The sequence below is a fragment of the Epinephelus lanceolatus genome, chromosome 10 (genome assembly GCF_041903045.1).
Source record: "Epinephelus lanceolatus isolate andai-2023 chromosome 10, ASM4190304v1, whole genome shotgun sequence".
In the NCBI taxonomy this organism is placed as follows: domain Eukaryota; kingdom Metazoa; phylum Chordata; class Actinopteri; order Perciformes; family Serranidae; genus Epinephelus; species Epinephelus lanceolatus.
In genome coordinates this window covers 37290973-37309126 of record NC_135743.1, presented here as the reverse complement: position 1 = coordinate 37309126, position 18154 = coordinate 37290973, and the positions used below count along the sequence as shown (strand labels likewise).

Below are 18154 nucleotides of genomic sequence, written 5' to 3'. Positions count from 1 at the left end.
CAGGGAGGAAAGGACTGCACTAGCACACTGCCAAACAAGGGCTCCACTCCAGTCTCCACTTTAAAGGGCTTGGCGGACTCTGCATCATTTGAACGCACTTTTTCTGCACACGGATGGAAGGAGGGATGATGAACAGTGACCAGAGACACTGTTAACAAGCTGGGATGGGGGTTAGAGAGAGGGAGGAGGGGGGCACTGGTGTTGAATGCAAACAAGATAGAGAGACAGAGAAAGCGCAAGAGCAGAGGAGAAGGCAACGATGAGCAGAGAAAAAGGCTCAATTTTCAAAAAGGTTTTCTTTTACAAAAAGGACCCTCCCATAGCCCTTTGACTTCGACCACAGACAGTTTTCGTTTAAAACCTGATCGCTGTGCTGGCGGATGCAGACAGGAATCTTCACTTTGTGTCGTCCTGTGTTTTTTTTTTTTTTCTTTTTTGTGGCTTTAGAAACGTGAAGACGGAGAGCTGAGCCTTCTTTTTTTGTTTTGTGTTTTCGTTGTCATGGCGCCGGGGTTCGTGTTCAGTGTGGCTGTTGGCAGAATGAACTGTGCATGTCGAGATGAGCGGTGAGAGGAGAGGAGGAGGTGGGGTGGGGAGGGGGCTATGGACGCAGGAAACAGGAAAGAGGAAGTGTCAGGTGCTCAGAGGTTGGGACAGAGTTGAAAAGTGAAGAATCTGCTGTGACCATGCTGCTGGATGGACAGTTAGATATGCTTTCCTTTTGTTATGGAGTTATGCTATTCTTGGTTAACTTGATATCCAACCACCTGGCCAGATCTGTTAGTATGGAGCATGTTGGATCTTGCCAAGCAGCTCTCATCTTTCAAAGAGTTTAAGAACTACTCTGGTTTTGGAAACCTATCTATAAATCTTGTAACAAACTACCAGAGGAAGTGAGAAATGTTTTGTCCACCCAGCAGCTGATCACCAGGCAGATTTCTTTCTCACAGACGTGAGCAGTACAGGGTTATTCTCTTACTAAGTCTCACTGTGCCTGTGGTGTAAGCAGACAGAGATGTTGTAGGCTGGGTACGAGTATTTCTTGCCGTTTTCAAAAAAAGGAAGGACATAAGCTTATAATACTTTTTTTTTTTTTGCTCCCAACTGTTTAAACAACTTTGGAGGCAAAGTTCAGTCAGTCAGTCTATTCATGAAAAGGACGAAAAAAAAGAGAGAGAGAAAAAACAAACACATCATTATCATCACATAGCATAATTTCCCTCTTCTCTTTTACAACAAAAAGATAGTGCAACTTTTAGATAACTTTTCTTTTTTGTGTTTTGAATGTTAGAACGAGTCATTTCTTCCCCCCTTTGCTTTGCTTCCTTGTGAACCTTGGCACTAAGATTTGGGTTTGTGAGTCTCTTGTTTTTGTTGTGTTCTCTGTTAAGTCCTTGATTCTCAGTTCTCGCTTTGTGCACAGATCCCGGTCCGAAAAAAGAAACAAAAAAGAAAAAAAAAAAACATCATCCTCAGTTCCCGGGGACAGAGCACGTCACCCGAGGGGACGAAAAAGCAAATCGTTTCAATCTGTGCTAGCAGTATGTTTCTTTCTCATGTAGGGGAAAAAAACAAAAACAAAACTCTCCACGCAGTGCATACATCCTGCCCCAGCAGTGCTAGCTGTTTGAATGACTAACATTGGAAAGAAACAGAAAAATCAACTCTTGGTTCCTCTTTCCTTGTTTTGTTGTAGCTAAGGTTGATATTTATTTGTGCATGGGAGTGTGGAGAGAGGACATGAGAGAGACAGAGAGAGAGAGAGCGCGCGATAGAGAGACCACTGCTTACAGGTGATCAGGGGTGAAGAGGAGAGACAGCTTTCAGTCAGGGGTGGGTAGCCCCGCCTGCCCCCCTACCCTTTTTCTTCACACCAGGTCCTCCGGTTGGCCGTCCTTGGCCTTGGCAGGTACTATTGTGCTTTCTGATTGGCTCTGCTGCTGGATCGTCCTGCTCCCCGGCCCCCCCACCCTCTGGTTATTGCTGTGCTGGTGTAGAAAGAAAGCTGAGCCGGGGTAGTGGCCCATCACCTCGCTGTATGCTGGCGGGGGGCCCTCCATGCGCCCGTGGCTGCTGGAGTTGGCCACACTGATGCCCGAGTTACTGCTTGGCGGCCTCGGCCCGCCTCCTCCCATTCCTCCCCCTCCACCCCCCACCCCTCCAAGGCCCCCGCCTCCTCCCATGTCGATCAAGTCACTGTCGTAGATGGTCCGGTTGGGCGGTGCCCTCACCGACTCGCGGTTGAGCTCCATCTGCTGCTCGGGGTCACGAAGCTGCAGGGTGCAGGGACCCTGGTACGGCGGGGGCTCCTCACCATCCGACAGCGAGATGGTGGGTGGCAGGTCGATCTGGTGCTGCAGGTAGGGGTAGGTGGGTTGGAAGCGGCTGAATCGGTCGCGCTGCATGAAGGAGGGAGCGGTGAAGCGATCCCTGGCCTGGGGAGCATATAATACCTGAGAGAACGACAGAGAGGGAGGGAGAGAAGAAGAGCCAGAGAGAAGAAGACAGGAAAAAGAAGGAAGATATATTATTTTTCTGATACATTCCATAATATCGCAAATATCTTCATATCAAACAAACTGATATTTAATGCCATTAAGTGGAGTTCCACTGTAATACTGTATATCACATCAGGGAATACTCTTCATATGTGCTAAAGAAAAAATTCCAACAACCATTTTGGTTTTGTAATTTTAACAAGAATTCTGTAAAATGAAAAACAATATAATCAGATCTTGATAATACCAGTGACAGTGGAATCAATGATAATAGTGAATTGCCCAGACAAACAAATACTTAAATAAAAAATAAACCCAAAAATAAACTCAAATAAAAGAAATACTTTCATAACATACATAGTGAATTAATATGTCACTCAATCCCAATCACTGGCATGAATGGGCTGCCACTTTGGAATGTTTGCAAAGTTCTTAATACCTCCATGGTCCTGACCCCCAAGGTACTATAACAACCCTCAGAACTGATATGTAACCTGTGCGGACATACCTACATAAACCCTACATCTGTTAAACTCTTCCACCATGGACAGTACTCTTAAACGTTAGCAGGGTTTAGGCTTGGGCGATATCTGTTTTTTTTCATACCTTCATAACTTCCCAAACTTTCACTGATGTAGACAGTACATGACGGTATTTCTGTGCCAACTAGTTAACTACGTTCTGCAAGCTCATGCAGCTTTTTTTTAAATTTTTTTTGTATTTCCTATTCTCTTACCAATTATGCAGAGAAATGTCAACTACCAATGCAATGGTCGGTTCTGTTGGTACCAGTCACACCTTTTGACATTGTAAATGCAATAATAACCGTTCTGATGTGTAACGAGCAGAACTGAACTGAACCGACTGCTTGGTGGAAACAAGGCTGAACTAAAGTGCTTCTCAAAATTAGACCTCATGACATTTATTACAGGCGAGTGTGAGGAGTATACTACAAGAATGCTCCACAAGCGTAACCGAATTTGATGTAAACACTTCATTCCAATGTCTCACCGATGTATCACCAATTAATTATTAAAGACATAACATTGTAATCACAGTTAACATGAGAAAAGATACAAAGCGCCTTCTACAACTGAACAACATTCAACATATCGGTTCATCCTCCAGCTTTTGTCAGAGATCTTCACCTCAATTAGCTCTTCAGACTGTGACTGCGCGATCCATTTCTTCATTTCTCACATTTCTGTCCAATTCAACACATTTCGACTGTGGCAAGTCATTATCAGAGGGAACCCATTTCAATTAGTGACTGTGGCTCTAATAGTCAACCCCCACTGACAGACAAGGCAGTCTGGATGGAGAGAACAACATACTGGAAAAAAAACCCTGGGGGGGGGGAGTAGGGGGGAATGGAGGATCAGGGCAATTGAAATGGAGAGACAGAGAGAGAAAGAGTGGAACTGAAAGGATTAAAAAGAAAGGCTACTGAGATAAGGAGAGAGAAAAGGAGAGTACAGAAATGAGAGAAGAAGAAAGAGCTGTGAAGATAAAGAGAGGAAGGAGAGCTAGAAAGATAAAGACAGAAAGAAACATAAGAGAGAGAGAAAAAAGAAAAAGTGCAGAGCCAGACAGATAGACAGGCAGACAGACAGAGGGAGGGAGGGGGAGAAAAAGGTGTATAGCTGATAGAGGGAGCAGAGCGCAGCAGAGCAGGGCAGCTCTCAGACGGCTGTCTAGACAGTGTCAGGGGAGGTGTTGCTGATTAATGACGCACCAAAAACCATCCACCCCCCTGCCACACACACACGCACACACACTCAGCCCCCTTCCCTGCATCTATCAGCCACCCACACTCATTGGCTGCGTCTCCCTCTGTGTTTGTCTCTCCATGGCCTTTTCCTTTTTTTCCCGATCTCTCTGGGTGCTTTAACACTGACACTGTTTTTACCTCCTTTCACCTGCCGTCTATTCTTTTCTCATTCCATCCATCCTTCATGTCTCATTCTCTCTCTCGTTCTCCTTTTTGTTTACACGTAAGGCTTTTATCTGGCAGGGTACTCCAAATGAAAGCACATTTGGTGTGCTTGCTTTGGTGTAACCTTGCCCTCATGTCCACACAAAGTTGCCAGTGTGCACAACCTGGCCAGCTAAACTTCTCACACAGCAACATACTATTGTCTGCAACTTATCAATACTATCATGTGGTGAGTTGTGTTTATCCTTGTTCTTTGAACTCCATGTTTTTAGTTTTCCCAGTGCATCTTCTCCCACCGCGGCTCGTAAGCTCCTCCATCTGGCACGGACGCCATTAAGCAAACAGATCACCCGTCACAGTGAGTATACTGGCATTTGTTTGCGGTTCTGTATTCACAAGTCTTTGAGAACATGCCAAATTTGGTTGTGTTTGGAGTATAGTGCCAGCCGTACCCGGTGTGACATACAAGCTTCAATTCCTGGATGATCAAATATTTACAAGCAACTAAAATGCAAATGTCAGGATCTTTGTCCTGTGATAGTGTTCATGTAGCCACAAAACAATCATACAAGGGTGAGTACTAAGAAAATAAGCCAGCTGAGAAACAAAGAAGAGCTGGGAAGAGACAGAGATTTCTTTTTTAACACAGCAAGTGAAGCAAGTAGATTAGACAAAAGAGATCAGGTGCAGGTCTTCTTTCTCCCACTTTAATTCATTTTAGTTGCCATCTTTATAGTCTATACTTTTGCACTACACTGCCTCTGATTGTCAAACTGTGTTTAATGTGCTACTTGTAGCAAGTTATTTTCTATAAGTCATTTCTTCATACTGAATCGTTCAACAGGCAGAACCCAAATAAGATTCTGTAGGAATCCGGCTGGATTGCTTTACGGCACCAGGAGTTTGTTTTATGGCACAAAACAGAAAGAACGAGCTCCACTTTCAGCACAAATGGCCCTCAGGTTTTTTTGCAAAGGTGGAAAAAAGAGATTCATACATATTTAACCTTTTCAGTGACGCCAGAGAGAGAGAAATCCAGGTAATGGCAACATCAGAGTTATGAGAAATGTGACTCACGCTGACAACACTATTAAAATAAAACAGAGACTACCAAAGGTCTTGTCCATAATATCATTTGTTTATAGTAATTATCCCGAGGTTACACAATTATCTGACAGCAATGTCACATACAGCATCTTTTAAAACAAAGCTTTAAGTGCGAGTCACATGACACTGTTGGTGGAGATGGCTTATCCTGCTTTTGCAGTCCAACGGTCAGATGAAGCACTTTGCAGTTAATTAGGATGTTGAAGCAGCTAAAAGATATGTCTTGTGGAGACATTCAGAAGCATTTGCAGCCCAAGAGCTCACAGCAAATTAATTTAGCCAGTCTGGATGAAGTACAGCCTCAGCTGAAGGAAAGTTGTCTTGGTTGGTTTCATAGGAGTCTGAAGTGGAGAAAAGGGTGGAATGGCTAGAGAATACTGACACAAAGATGAAGGCATCCCTGGAGGCTAACCCCATAGCTAATAAGGCTGAACTCAACCACCTCCACAGATTGAGGATATGGAAAACCATAAGAGGCACAACAGTCCACAACTTGTGGGCATCTCAGAAGATAAAATGTCTTTGAATTTGTAAAATCTGTTCTCAGTTCTTTGCTCTCAAAGACAACTCAGGTTGAGCCAGCCCACAGGGGTCCAATACCACTGTCAAACCCCGAGGGACACCTAAAACAATTTTGGTTCACTTTCTATGTTCAACTGACCAAGAGCTGGTTCTACGTGCAGCATGTAACGAAGCGGAGATGCAGCGGGAAGGCGAGTGCATCATAATTTTTCCCAACTATCTGGGAGCCACACAGTTAAAACAAGGGAATTTCAAGGGAGGCAAGAAGGCTCTGTGTGCACTTCACATGAAGTTTGCTGTGTTGTGTTTTCAGGACATGGATGGGAACCTACTTGAACCTAATTCTAAAAAATTCCAAATATGTTATTATCAGATTTGAATAACTGACAGAGTGAACCGTCTGAACATAGGGGCTGATTGATGTTGGTTTGTTGAAGGTGTTTTGTTTGGAGGGGTTCACAGTTAGCCTGAATCAGGACATTGAATCCAAAAATAAGAGATGATACTTTTTTTCTTCCCCATATGACACATTAAGTCATATAGACTTTTTTTATTTCTAAAAGTGTCTCATAGTCAGTGGTTACTTGTTCGATTGAGAGTATTTTAGTGTCATATCAGGCTTTGGTAAGACTAGAGATATTAGCTTTTTGTAGAAGAGCACTACTAATAGAGTACCAAAATGGAGATTTGACTCATCTCTTGATTCTGAGTTGCAGTAGGCCCTGAGAAGTCCAGTTTATTCCTACATAAAGTCAAAGTCAAAGTCAAACGTAACTGTAGCATCCTCTGCAGTGATTGGCCCTCGAACCCCCGAAGCAGTATTGACAGGCTTTGTCATTCAGTATGCTTCTATTTCTTTTATAAATGCAGGAAGCATGCTGCTTTTATTGATTTCCATGGGGGCATTTTGATATATATATATATATATATATATATATATATATATATATATATATATATAAAAATATATATATATATATATTTATATATATATATATATATATATATATATATATATCCACAACTTTTTTTCCCCACACAACAGTATTGTCTCCTTTTTGGGGATTTGCTGGGGTGCAAATAGGTAGCTCTCTTTAAAAAGGGGCAGCATCTTTTTTCTTATGAACAGCAAAGATGTTATATTTCAAAATCAATAGTATCAGCAAATCAGTTAATAGCAGTACAGGATATTGCTAAAATCAGTTTTTGGTTGTGAGGAACTGAGAAAATCTGGAACCAGTTCCAATTAAGAACCAGATCTTGATAACCAACGCAAAGGTTTTATAGTAACCCATTTTTATCAAATTACTGAGACAAATTACTTGAGTGCATTCACCGATTACTTGCTTTATGCCATGCACTACCGTTGCAACAAGTGTACGTTACTCTATGTGACAAGAAAGACTGTGATGGAGGAAAATTATATAATGCACTCACAATAAATATTTTCAAAAAGCCAGGAAAAAAAATGCATCCTCAGTTCTGAGCGTAAATAAAAATACTATTATTTAGTAATTAAAGTCCAATCCAAAATAGTTAGTTGGTAGTAGTGTAATTACCCCACAAACATAGAAAATCAAGTTAGTATGAAAAAGTTAACATCATTTACTTAAGTTGAGATGCAGTAAGATTCAGTTTATGATAATATAATTTTTTGGATCATATTGTCTTGCCCTACACAACACCTGATGATACTTCTTGAGGCTTGTAAACTGGCAGAGGACAGCTTGGTGCTGTAAAGAGGCTTTTTAGACATGAGTGTACGCATCTGACTCTATCTAGATAAGATTTTAGAGAGTGACAGTTCAGGGTCCTTAGAGTTTGTAAGTATAAAGTTTAGCTATCGTCCTGCGTGGTCTGCATGCTCCCAGTGTACAAGGCTTAGCTGTGGGTTTAATAGAGGTCAGTGCGGTGGTGGTGGTCTTACCTCCGAGGCACCTTGTCGAGAGCTGCTGTCTGAAGGCCACAGACACCCATCCTACACATCCAGACAGACAAAACAAAAACAAGAACGAATAAGGCTCAGATTTAAAAAAGTCCCCAGCTGGCTTTAAGATTGTTAGACACCTGTCTGGCGCTTGTAAGTGATGTTTGAGCTTCAGAGCAATTTTCACGTATTCATGTTACGAACGTGAGACGTGACTGAATCTTTAGTTTTTTATGTTAACAAAGTCATCAGTTAATCTCTTGAACATTTAATGTGTATTTGACAATGTGTTACATTCATGTTAGATTTACTGTTGCAGATACAGCTTTAGAAATCAACCATCATTACTGCTTTGTTGTCTGTTGTGTCTGGGATGGTTTTTGATGCGAGACCATTAAGCTGACAATACAAACGTTCTTTCTTAACAAAGACTGATAAAGAGGAAAAAAAATCCCCTGAAAAGTAACAACTTAATGAGGACACAGATGAAACGATGCTGTGAAGCGCCTGATGGCTTCAAACCCAAAATCTTGCCCTGTTTAGGAGCGAGGACAACAAAAAGCAGACGGCTCCAGTCTTAAAAATAAGCAGGATAAAAGCTACATGAAACACAACTATCAAATAATTGCAGTTTCACTTCCTCTACATTTGACTTGAGGATCTTTTCTAAGGTGGCACAGTCAACAGTATTTAGTGAGAAAAAGGGAACATGAAAAGGAGGACAAACATGCATAAATCCTGATAGTTTATGTGTCTGTGAGGGGCAAAGGCCATTGGCTATTCTTCCAAATTGCACTTTCACTGCCGCAGGGCTTTGTCGGCTTGTTGGTTTCTGATGTTGCATTTATAGTATTTTTTGCAATGTGTCTGCTTCTGTTTGCATAATTTTTGTTTGATTGGACAGTGCAGAGCAGAGTGAGGAGAGAAAAAAAATATGAGAGGTTATTAGCTGAATATAAATAATATGTAATGGAACAACCAAGCATACAAAAGCTTTCATCTGTTTTTCAGGTACTGGTGTAGAAACTGAATATATCAATAGACCAATAATTTATGGATCATATTCTGTACCTGAGCCTATTTCAGTGGGCGCAATCTTACAATCTGTGTATATGCAAGCTCGTCTATGTGTGTTTGTCCCAGAGTGTCGACATGTCAGTATGGGGGCAGAGCCGCTGCTGTCTAGACGGCACCGTAGTGAATTAAACATCAAGGCTTGACAGAGTCTGGCTCTGAAGAAACCAATTCAGCAAGTTCACCTAACAGACTGGAGCAAAGCTGTTACCTCAGTGAAACTGGGACAGAGACTCCGACTGGGATAAAAGGATTCATTTAGCTCAGCGCAGCTTTACTGGGAACAAACTGGTAAGCTATGTTTGTCCTGCTTCCGAAATAAAGAAATGTACTGTCACAAAGACTCCACACGGACATGCAGTGAGAACAGATGAACAGACAGACACGCACAGTTTTTCACTCACGATCAGTTTAGATCAAAATGTTATTGGCATGGATGCTGAAAGAACAGCCCTGCCAGAGCAACTGAACACAACCCAACACAAACAGTATCTCTTTGTCTGTCACTGTTACACACAGACACAAGCAGAGAGTTACTGACCTGCTGCAGGGCATGGTCGTGCCTGCGGGCCTGGCTCTGCCTTGTTATGAAGGACCAGGTGGAGAGCTTGTAGTGGTTGAGCAAGCAGATGATCACCACCACCATCACTGTCATCACCACGATGATGATGACGATCTGAACAAACTCCAGTTCAGCTGCACAAACACACAAAAGGAGAGAGGGGGTTTAGCATCACACATTTACAATGATGTGCAAGTGCAAAATAACTTTAAACATTACATTCACACAAGGACATACATATCCAAAAATGTTATGAAGTTCATTAGGAAGCCTGAAAACATCATCACAATTTTCTAAAGCTTGATTTCAGGCTGTACAGCATAACATTAAAGTACAGGACATAGACTGAATGAAAATAACTATTCAAATTGTTGGAATTATAGTAAAGCAATGTATCCAACAATACCTAATTTTGTCATAGTGTAATGTTTCTTTTCTGTCTTCATCAGAGTGAAGACAGCTGATGTTTAAAACCCTACAGTAAGCCTGATAACAGACGTCCTAAAAGCTGTAGTTGGTAACTTTTTAAAAACTTTTTCTCATATTTGCTGAAACTGTCACTATATTCACACAATACAACATGAGACAGATCTGTGAAAAAAGAAAAGTTCCCCCTTCTCGTAGAGCTTCTAATGGCATTACCACATGTGAAATAAAACCAATCAGGGCTGAGGAATCTCTTACGTGGCTGTCGTTCATGTCAATCACTGCTCGTGAACTGAGGTCACAATGTCAAACTAGGCAGCGCTGATCAAATACGCATCGAGATTCTGTAAAAGAAATTGCGTATTTCTCACCTCAAATGTTTTCAGAAACATATTTTAGTGTACCGTTTTGCTGTTAAATGAAAAAGTTGGTCCGGTCGGTGGGCGGTGGTACTTCAGTTGACATTTTACAGCTAAACAGTACACTAAAATATGATTCTGAAAACATTTCAGACGATATAATAACAGGATCTTGATTGACATAGTTTACAGTTTGACCACAGTTGACAAGCAGTAGTTGACATAACTGACAGCTGTGTGACTGTGTGACTCCTCAGCTCTGATTGGCTGTTTTCAGTGAGCCATGCAAATGTCTAGCAAATGTCATGAGAAGCAGTAGAAAGACAAGGATAGGCACCTTTTTTTGCTGATTTTTGGTGTCATGTACTTCATTCAGAATAAAGTGACATGATATATGACACAAAGATATTTGTCTTCAGACCCTCACAATGGATAAGGAACCCCCCCCCCTCCCAAAACGCCCTTTACCAGGGAAAAAAGGGTAGAAACCTCTGAAAGAGCAACTGAGGAGGGAACCCTCTCCCAGGATGGAGAGACATGAAATAGATGTGTGTACAGAACAGATCAACATGATATATCGCAAACACAGCTTTAGATAACAGAGATCTCATGTTTTAAAGTCCACATTTAATTCTCCTGTTGTGTTGCACTTTAGCAGAAGAGGTATGAATTTTTATTAGGTGTTTATGTTCAACTGCTCTTTTGTTTACTTTAGATTTATAGATTTAAATAATTCAAGTGGTCGGGGTACAGACACTGTTTTATGGCATTACCAGTGGGTAACTGCTGTAGAGGAAGCTCAGAGAAGTGTGTAAAACTGTGACTTTGCTTCCTGATCTCAACTCTGGGTTAGAACCACTAATAAACTCGGTCTGGTTCCTGGTTCCTAGAGATAAGAGCAGCTCCATCCAAAGTGGGATGAGAGAGGGATGTTCTTGGCTTGTAAACTCATTTAAAAAAAGTCAAAATGTCTAATGTGAAGATGGTCTTTTTTACAAAAACATTCTACAGTTCGTGACAACTGGGCAAACTGTCAGCTAATGACAGTCTAATCTTATGAGATGATCACAAGCTACAAAATGGACCTTTTTGTTTCCTTCAATGTGAAACAATATTATACCTATATATCACTAAAAAACGTTAAAACTTTTAAAGAAGCCAGAGTTTAACTACGTGGGCACTGTTCTGAGTAATGGTTATAGCCTATGTTCACCAGCAGGGGGTAGCACAGGTCAAACTCCCAGTCAGTCTGTCACATAGTGTGTATTAGTGTGTATGGTTCAGAGAATTCAACAGACAAAAGCTTCAAATCACAGAAAAGATGAGTGTTGAGACCCTGGTGTCTGTCCCAGCATACAGTGGTGTCTTTGTGGAGATACTGAATAACGGCGGTGTTTCTGTCCTCAACAAACAACACACAGTGACACATACACACACCAGCATCAGAGCTGATCTGGGCCTGACCTCCCAGATCAGGGCACCGCTGGGAGACAATGATCACTGCCTTACAGTCACGTCTGCCTCTCGTCTCTTGTTCATTGTTTCATGGTTTGGTCCTTTTTTTTCTTGTCCTCCCACTCTGTCCCTTCAAACACTTCCTGTATCTCAACTTGCCCCCCCCCCCCCCAATCTCCTCTAACCCAATGCACCCACCCTCCTCTTTCTCTTCCACAACTCACTTTTTTTGTTCTCCCAACTCTTCCTGCCTTTATCAGTCTTTATTCTTGTATCCCTCCCTCAACCACCATCATTCTTTCTCTGTGTTTCTTCATTGTCTTCCTCTTTCAGTTTCTCTCTTCCTCTATCTATCTCTTCGTCCTCTCTCTCGCTGCCTCCAAAGACTCTTTTGATGTGAGTTGTCGGTTTCGCTCTGAGCAGAAGTCTTGACCTTGTCTGGTCTTGGCACCCTGTCTGACCTCTGACTCATATGTTACTCACTGCTGGACACTCAGTCACTTTATGTGTGTGTGTAGTGTCTGTGTTTACAGTGTGTGTCCTTGTGTGCTTGTGGAGCTCTGTAAGAAAAATGACACAATGTACACTCAGCTATTTGAGCTACAATGCCTCGATTGTAGCGGACACCTCCTCCACAAATCTCTGTATAATTTTCGAGTGTATTACCCACAATCCGCCTGGGCAGGGATGGGATCAGGCGTAGACAATTATACTGTGTGTAAAAACCCCAAAACTTGAAGAACCTGTCAGATATATGATAACCACTTAACATAAAGATTATATAAATTTAAAATAACGTATATATCGTTACAAAAAATTGAAAACACACAAAAAATCAAAGCAGGGACCAGCCCAGTCCAGTAAAACCCAACCTATCCCAGTCTTCCCAGCCTCAGTAATCCTCCCCGGCTTATTCGTCTGCATTAGGGTGGGTTAATGTCGAGCCTGAGCTGAAACGTAAACCCACCCAAACCTGCCTCTGCCCACACCACAGCAGCCACAGGGGAGGGGTGGGATAAGATTGAGAGGAAGAAGGCCAACTAGCGCAAACCACATGGAGGGCGGAAAAAAATAAAAACGCTGTGAAGACCGAAACCTAAGCCAGTAAAACCAACCGACATTAACCACCAAAGAGCGGAGGAATGAGGTGCTTAGTGCAAAACAACAACGGCAGACAAGCTCGACAACTTTTCTTTTGCGAGATGAAAGACGATGAGTGAGGTGATAAAGTGTTAAACAAATGACTGAAGCCCTCCTCATTAATGAAAGTATTAGTATGATGAAGCAACAACAGCACTGCACTATGGTCCCCATTCTTCACACAAGACATCTGAAACCGAGTTTTTAACCTATTTGTCACAATATGAGTCACCTAATGTGGAACAGGTATGGCTGAGGGAACAAAGTGCTGAAAGTGAAGATGAAGAACCACAATGGCACTTAATGACCCTCTGGCAATGTCATCAACCACATATGAGAGGAACAGGAGTGGAGTGTTCTGGGAAAAAACTTGAAGAGCCAAATTCACCTAACATGCCATGAGGCAGAGAGATGCTGAGGTAAAGTTATATTCTGGGAACCAATGTTCTGAAAACCAACATAACTTTCAGGTTTGGTGTATCCATATGTCACTGGTTCCCAATCTTTTCATCTTGCGAACATATAAAGCCAAGGACTGCCTGATGACCAGTGTTGTGCAAGTGAAAAAAATGAGTAATTAGTTATTTCCCTCAAAAGCAGTTGGAGAAATTTACCAATTACTGCATATAAAAGTATTTATTTACAAGGGAGAGTAACTTCTGCATTACTTTCAAACATCTGCTGGGATTCTCTCCTTAATAAACACATAGCGTATTTTAGTGCTGCCGTGGCACAATGTTGGACAAGACAACCGTCAAATTTTATCGTTAATTGTACCCATTATCACTATAATGAAAAGTAAGTGGTGGAACAATAAAACACAATAGATGTTTTGATAGGCCTATTTAATTTAGCCTCAACAGGCCCTCAAATCGAGCGACACAAGTCAGTTTTTATTACTGTTTTGGCAGAGTGAAACACAATAACTGTTTCTCAGACATTTGTCAGTAAATTCAAATATTTGATTTTTGGTTTAAAAAAAAATGTGATATTTGATTTTCTCCATATTGCCCAGCTATGTAACCTGGATAAAATATGGGGAAAAGACAAAAGCAATGGGTAAAGAGTTCGTTTCAGATCCCTCTACTCAAAACATTTGTTTTTCTTATGTGTATGTCTCCTAAAATTTCCTAGACCTAGACGATACTGACTTGTATCTGTGCAAAGTTCCTTACTACAGGTTTTTTCACGTTCCTCCTCTGAAGGGGGTGATGTCTGTGCATTTCACTAAAATCTGAGATTCAAATGTACACTGGGCAGCTAGCTTAAGTATAGTCTCGCCACCAGACAATCAGAGATCTCCACCTTCTGATAGTCTGGGGACACTCTTTTCTAAAGTGTGCTTAACACACCGGAGAAAATGGCCAGCAACAAAGCAACACCTCTTGCATTTTTGAAAAGGACACGCCCTCCCGGAAATGTGCGCTCCCCCTTTTCTCGTCCAAGCTTGAAAATGGATGCCGAGAGATTTAGCTCCATATTATCAAACGTGTGCTCAGTCCACAAGATTGTGGAAATGAAGGACTTACAGCGACTTTGTTTAAAACTTTTAATGCAGTTGGACTATGTTTACGAGCACAAGAGTTCAGCAAGCCACCGAAGGACCGCCCTGTGGATTTACTATTGGTTCTGCAACGTGGGGAGTTTTTTTAAACTCTGAAATTGTATCCGCCCATCTAAACACAAAATCAGGGAGAAAGACATCAGTCTTCAACGGAGGAACAGACTTCTACACAACACTGGTAAAGACACCTAAAACCTCCAGCTCAGAGCAAACTTGTCAGTACAGACAGCAGAGTTAACATTAGCATAGTGAATAGGCTCAAACATGTATGGCTGAATCTCTCTGATGTTTCCTCTAATGCTAATGCTAGCCATCTCGATATGCACTGCTCTTTCACCAGCCAACCTAGCTTGTAAAGCCAGTCAGGGGATTAAAATTATTACAGTTCCACCTGAAGGAAATATGAATATCTGCACATAATGTCACGGCAACCCATCAGATTGTTGTTGTGACATTTTACTCCAAACTACAAGAGTCACTTTCATGGTGCTGCTAGAGGATGTGCCATATTTCCCAGGATAAGAGAAAATAATTTTGATCCGGTGGCAGGACATGGTCATAATTAGGCTTATCCTCTGGGGACCATAAATGCTAAGTTTTTGTGGAAGTCCATCCAATGGTTGTTGAGATACTTCAGTCTGGACAAAAGACAGGCAGACAGACATTGCATCCAATGAGCTGTGCTGCTAGTGTGGCCAGAAAGGAATGACTTGGGTAAAGTCAGAGAAAGCAAAAAAAAATTTCATTTCTATCTTGCTAATCATAACTTGGCCTCTCAGATTTGTTTTGCAACTCTAAGGAGCCAATCTCCCTCCCAGGTTGGGAGCCGCTGCCCTCTATGAAGAGAGAAAATGTGTTGGAAAGATGTTACGTTGCTAAGCTGACTGTCTCATTTGGGAGCTTGAGCCACTACCAGCCCAGGCCTGTGTGCTCACCACAGGGAGGGGACTGAGGGAGGATTTCATTCAGACAACAGTCTTCTGGGAAACCAAGTCAACCAGGCCCTTCTGTAAGCCTACTGGATAAATATCACATATGCTTCCCTTATGCTGTTGTAAAAGCCACACAAACCAGATGCCCGTCTCAAAGTTGTCCTCTGAAGTAAAGGTGGGGATGTTTTTACAGTTCAAGCAAAAAATAAAAGTAGAGCGGCCTCTCCTCTGAACATCAGTGAGGAAGGAAGCCAGAGGAGGAGTTGAGAAGGGAGGAAGGATGTGAGGGGAGGAGAAAAAAGACACAGCGAAGAGGGAAGGCCTGTCCTGTCTTAACTCCAGTATCCACCCAGTTCAGAGGATCCAGAACACAGTGTACAGCACTGACTCTCACATAGCCCAGGGATCAGTGTGTGCTGGCAGTCTGCATTACCAGCACCAGTCTGATGTTATTACAACAGTAATCCACTTGTCAAAACAATATCAGGCCGGCGTCTGCAGCACCCTTATTCCTTCAGCAGGCTGAATAATTTGCATTGCAAGCCAGCCGTCCCATCGCTTTTTTCTGCTGTGGTGAAGAGAGAGGCCATTGAGTTTATTTAAACCATGTGAAAGTGACCGTTCAGACAAGACCATTACACTACGCTTTCAAACATCTGTACAGACACTGGCTATAGCTTCGAAACGCCCAACTATTAACAGAAAGTAGTTTGCAAGATAAAAAGACAAAACATCAAAATGGTTTAACCTGAAGAACAAGGATCTGAAGGCTCAGATATCCTTTCAGGTCATCTATAGTTATGCTTTAAAAAAAATCACGATACCAGTACAAATACCAGAAATATTATAGTGGTACCGAGTATCATTTGATACCCATCATGTGACTGGAAGCATTTCTTTGCGTAAAGTGCAACCAGACTACAAAAGGTGGGTAGAAAAGCCATACTTCCAAACATTTTGATTGCATCTCGGCATGCTGAACTTCCAACTCTGTCAGACATACTGCGCTTTACTTCACCACATCACAAACTGTACTGGCTGTAGCTATTACTGGGGAGGGCCAATCACACATAGAGTTAAATTGATAGATGCTTGCGGTGATTGGCTACGAGCAAAACAATTCTTTTCTTTTCTGAATGTGGGTACAAAAAGGATTGAATTCAGGTATAGTTTGACTGGACAAGTGTTGATGCTACTTGGTACTGGGTTATTTCTGTCGATACCTTAAAGGTATCAAGTCTGTGAGACTTATTTTTAGGGTAACAGCAGTGTTCCAACAAGATTTGGGTTTTCTTTCCAAGTGGATTCGTTTTATTTAAACTGTTTTGGCAGCTTGTGATAACTTGGGTTGCTTTTGTACCATTTGGGTGGTTTTCTCAAAAAAAAAAAAAAAAAAAGTTAGGCTATTACCCACTGAAATTTCCTCTCCACCATGTAGTATAATTACTAACTACATATAGCTTGACTTGTGTCACTCTCAAGACTTCCTCAGATTAACTGCTGCCATTTTTCATGACTGAGGAAGTGAATCTTCTTCCATATCCAGTGACAGCAGTCTCTCGCAACTATTATTATTTTAGCTCTCTACTGTACTTTCAACTTCAACTTTTAACTTCAGCTTTCAACTTTCAAAATAATGCTGAAAGTTGAAGTTGAAAGTACAGTTAGGAGATAAAATAATGATGGTTGTTGTTCGAGACTAGGGCTGAGGATACTTTGAAATTTGTGTTGATATACGACCTTAGTTTTGGTACCAGTACCAAAATGGTTTTTTGCATTACTGTTGTTACAGTAGAAGAGAGGTGACAGAAAATAAAGGGAGAAAAAAGAGAAATGACAGCCAACAAGGGTCTGCAGTGGGACTTAAACCCTAGAATACCACCTTTCAGTACTCTTGCAGTACTCAGTGCATTTTGATACACATTTTGATCAGTACTGAAAAGTAGTGAGGTTTGATACCCAGCCTTATCAGACACAAACAGCTGTCACAGTAGCTCATCCCCAGTCTCCTTTCAAAAGAACCGAACACTAAAAGAGAGAGTAAACAGCATGGAGAGAGAGTGCACACACAGTGACCCATTGACATTTGACCTTTGTGTGTATGTGTGTGTGTGTGTGTCTGTATGAGAGAGAGTGAGTGAGTGAGAGGGGCCAATGGGAGGTCATACAGTTCAATGGACCTGCCAGTGTAAAAAAACTGTCAGAGCACAACACTGTCTGAGGACACATTCAGACTTAAATACAAGAGATAATATCTTTCTGTGATGGAACATTAATCACACACAACTTAAAGGGTCAGTTCAACCAAATAACCAACATATTTTCACTGTTGGTATCTTGTCATTAAGTTGGAGTGGTTTTATTCCTCTTGTTTCTGAGAGATCTATCACTGGTATTTCATCAGACATTTTTTACTGACACTACATACATGTGTTACCCATTAAATTAGGTAAAATACAATACTGTCATGGGTTACCTGTTACTGTCACACTGTGACACACTGTCTGCTTCCTAACAAGCTTAGCAACAGCCTGTTTTAGTGCAGAATTTCCTCTAACTTGGACCAACTCACACTGTACAAATTTATTCCTACTGGCAAACAGAAATAGTTAATGCTAGGGGAAAGTCTGTGACTAATGAGGGCGTACAGGC

General features: G+C 41.7%; 1 protein-coding gene across 2 annotated transcripts in view; it reads right to left on the bottom strand.

The window, feature by feature from the left end:
- Nucleotides 1-572: 572 nt before the first annotated feature.
- LOC117266082 (low-density lipoprotein receptor class A domain-containing protein 4-like) overlaps nt 573-18154 on the bottom strand; it is a 274585-nt gene continuing 257003 nt past the window's right edge. For both annotated transcript variants that reach the window (XM_033641031.2, XM_033641032.2), the window contains 3 exons: nt 9606-9760; nt 7991-8041; nt 573-2453 (listed from right to left, as the gene is read on the bottom strand). In XM_033641031.2, the coding sequence (XP_033496922.1) occupies nt 1869-2453; nt 7991-8041; nt 9606-9760 (791 nt within the window). In that variant the 3' untranslated portion in view covers nt 573-1868. The remainder of the gene's footprint in view (nt 2454-7990; nt 8042-9605; nt 9761-18154) is intronic.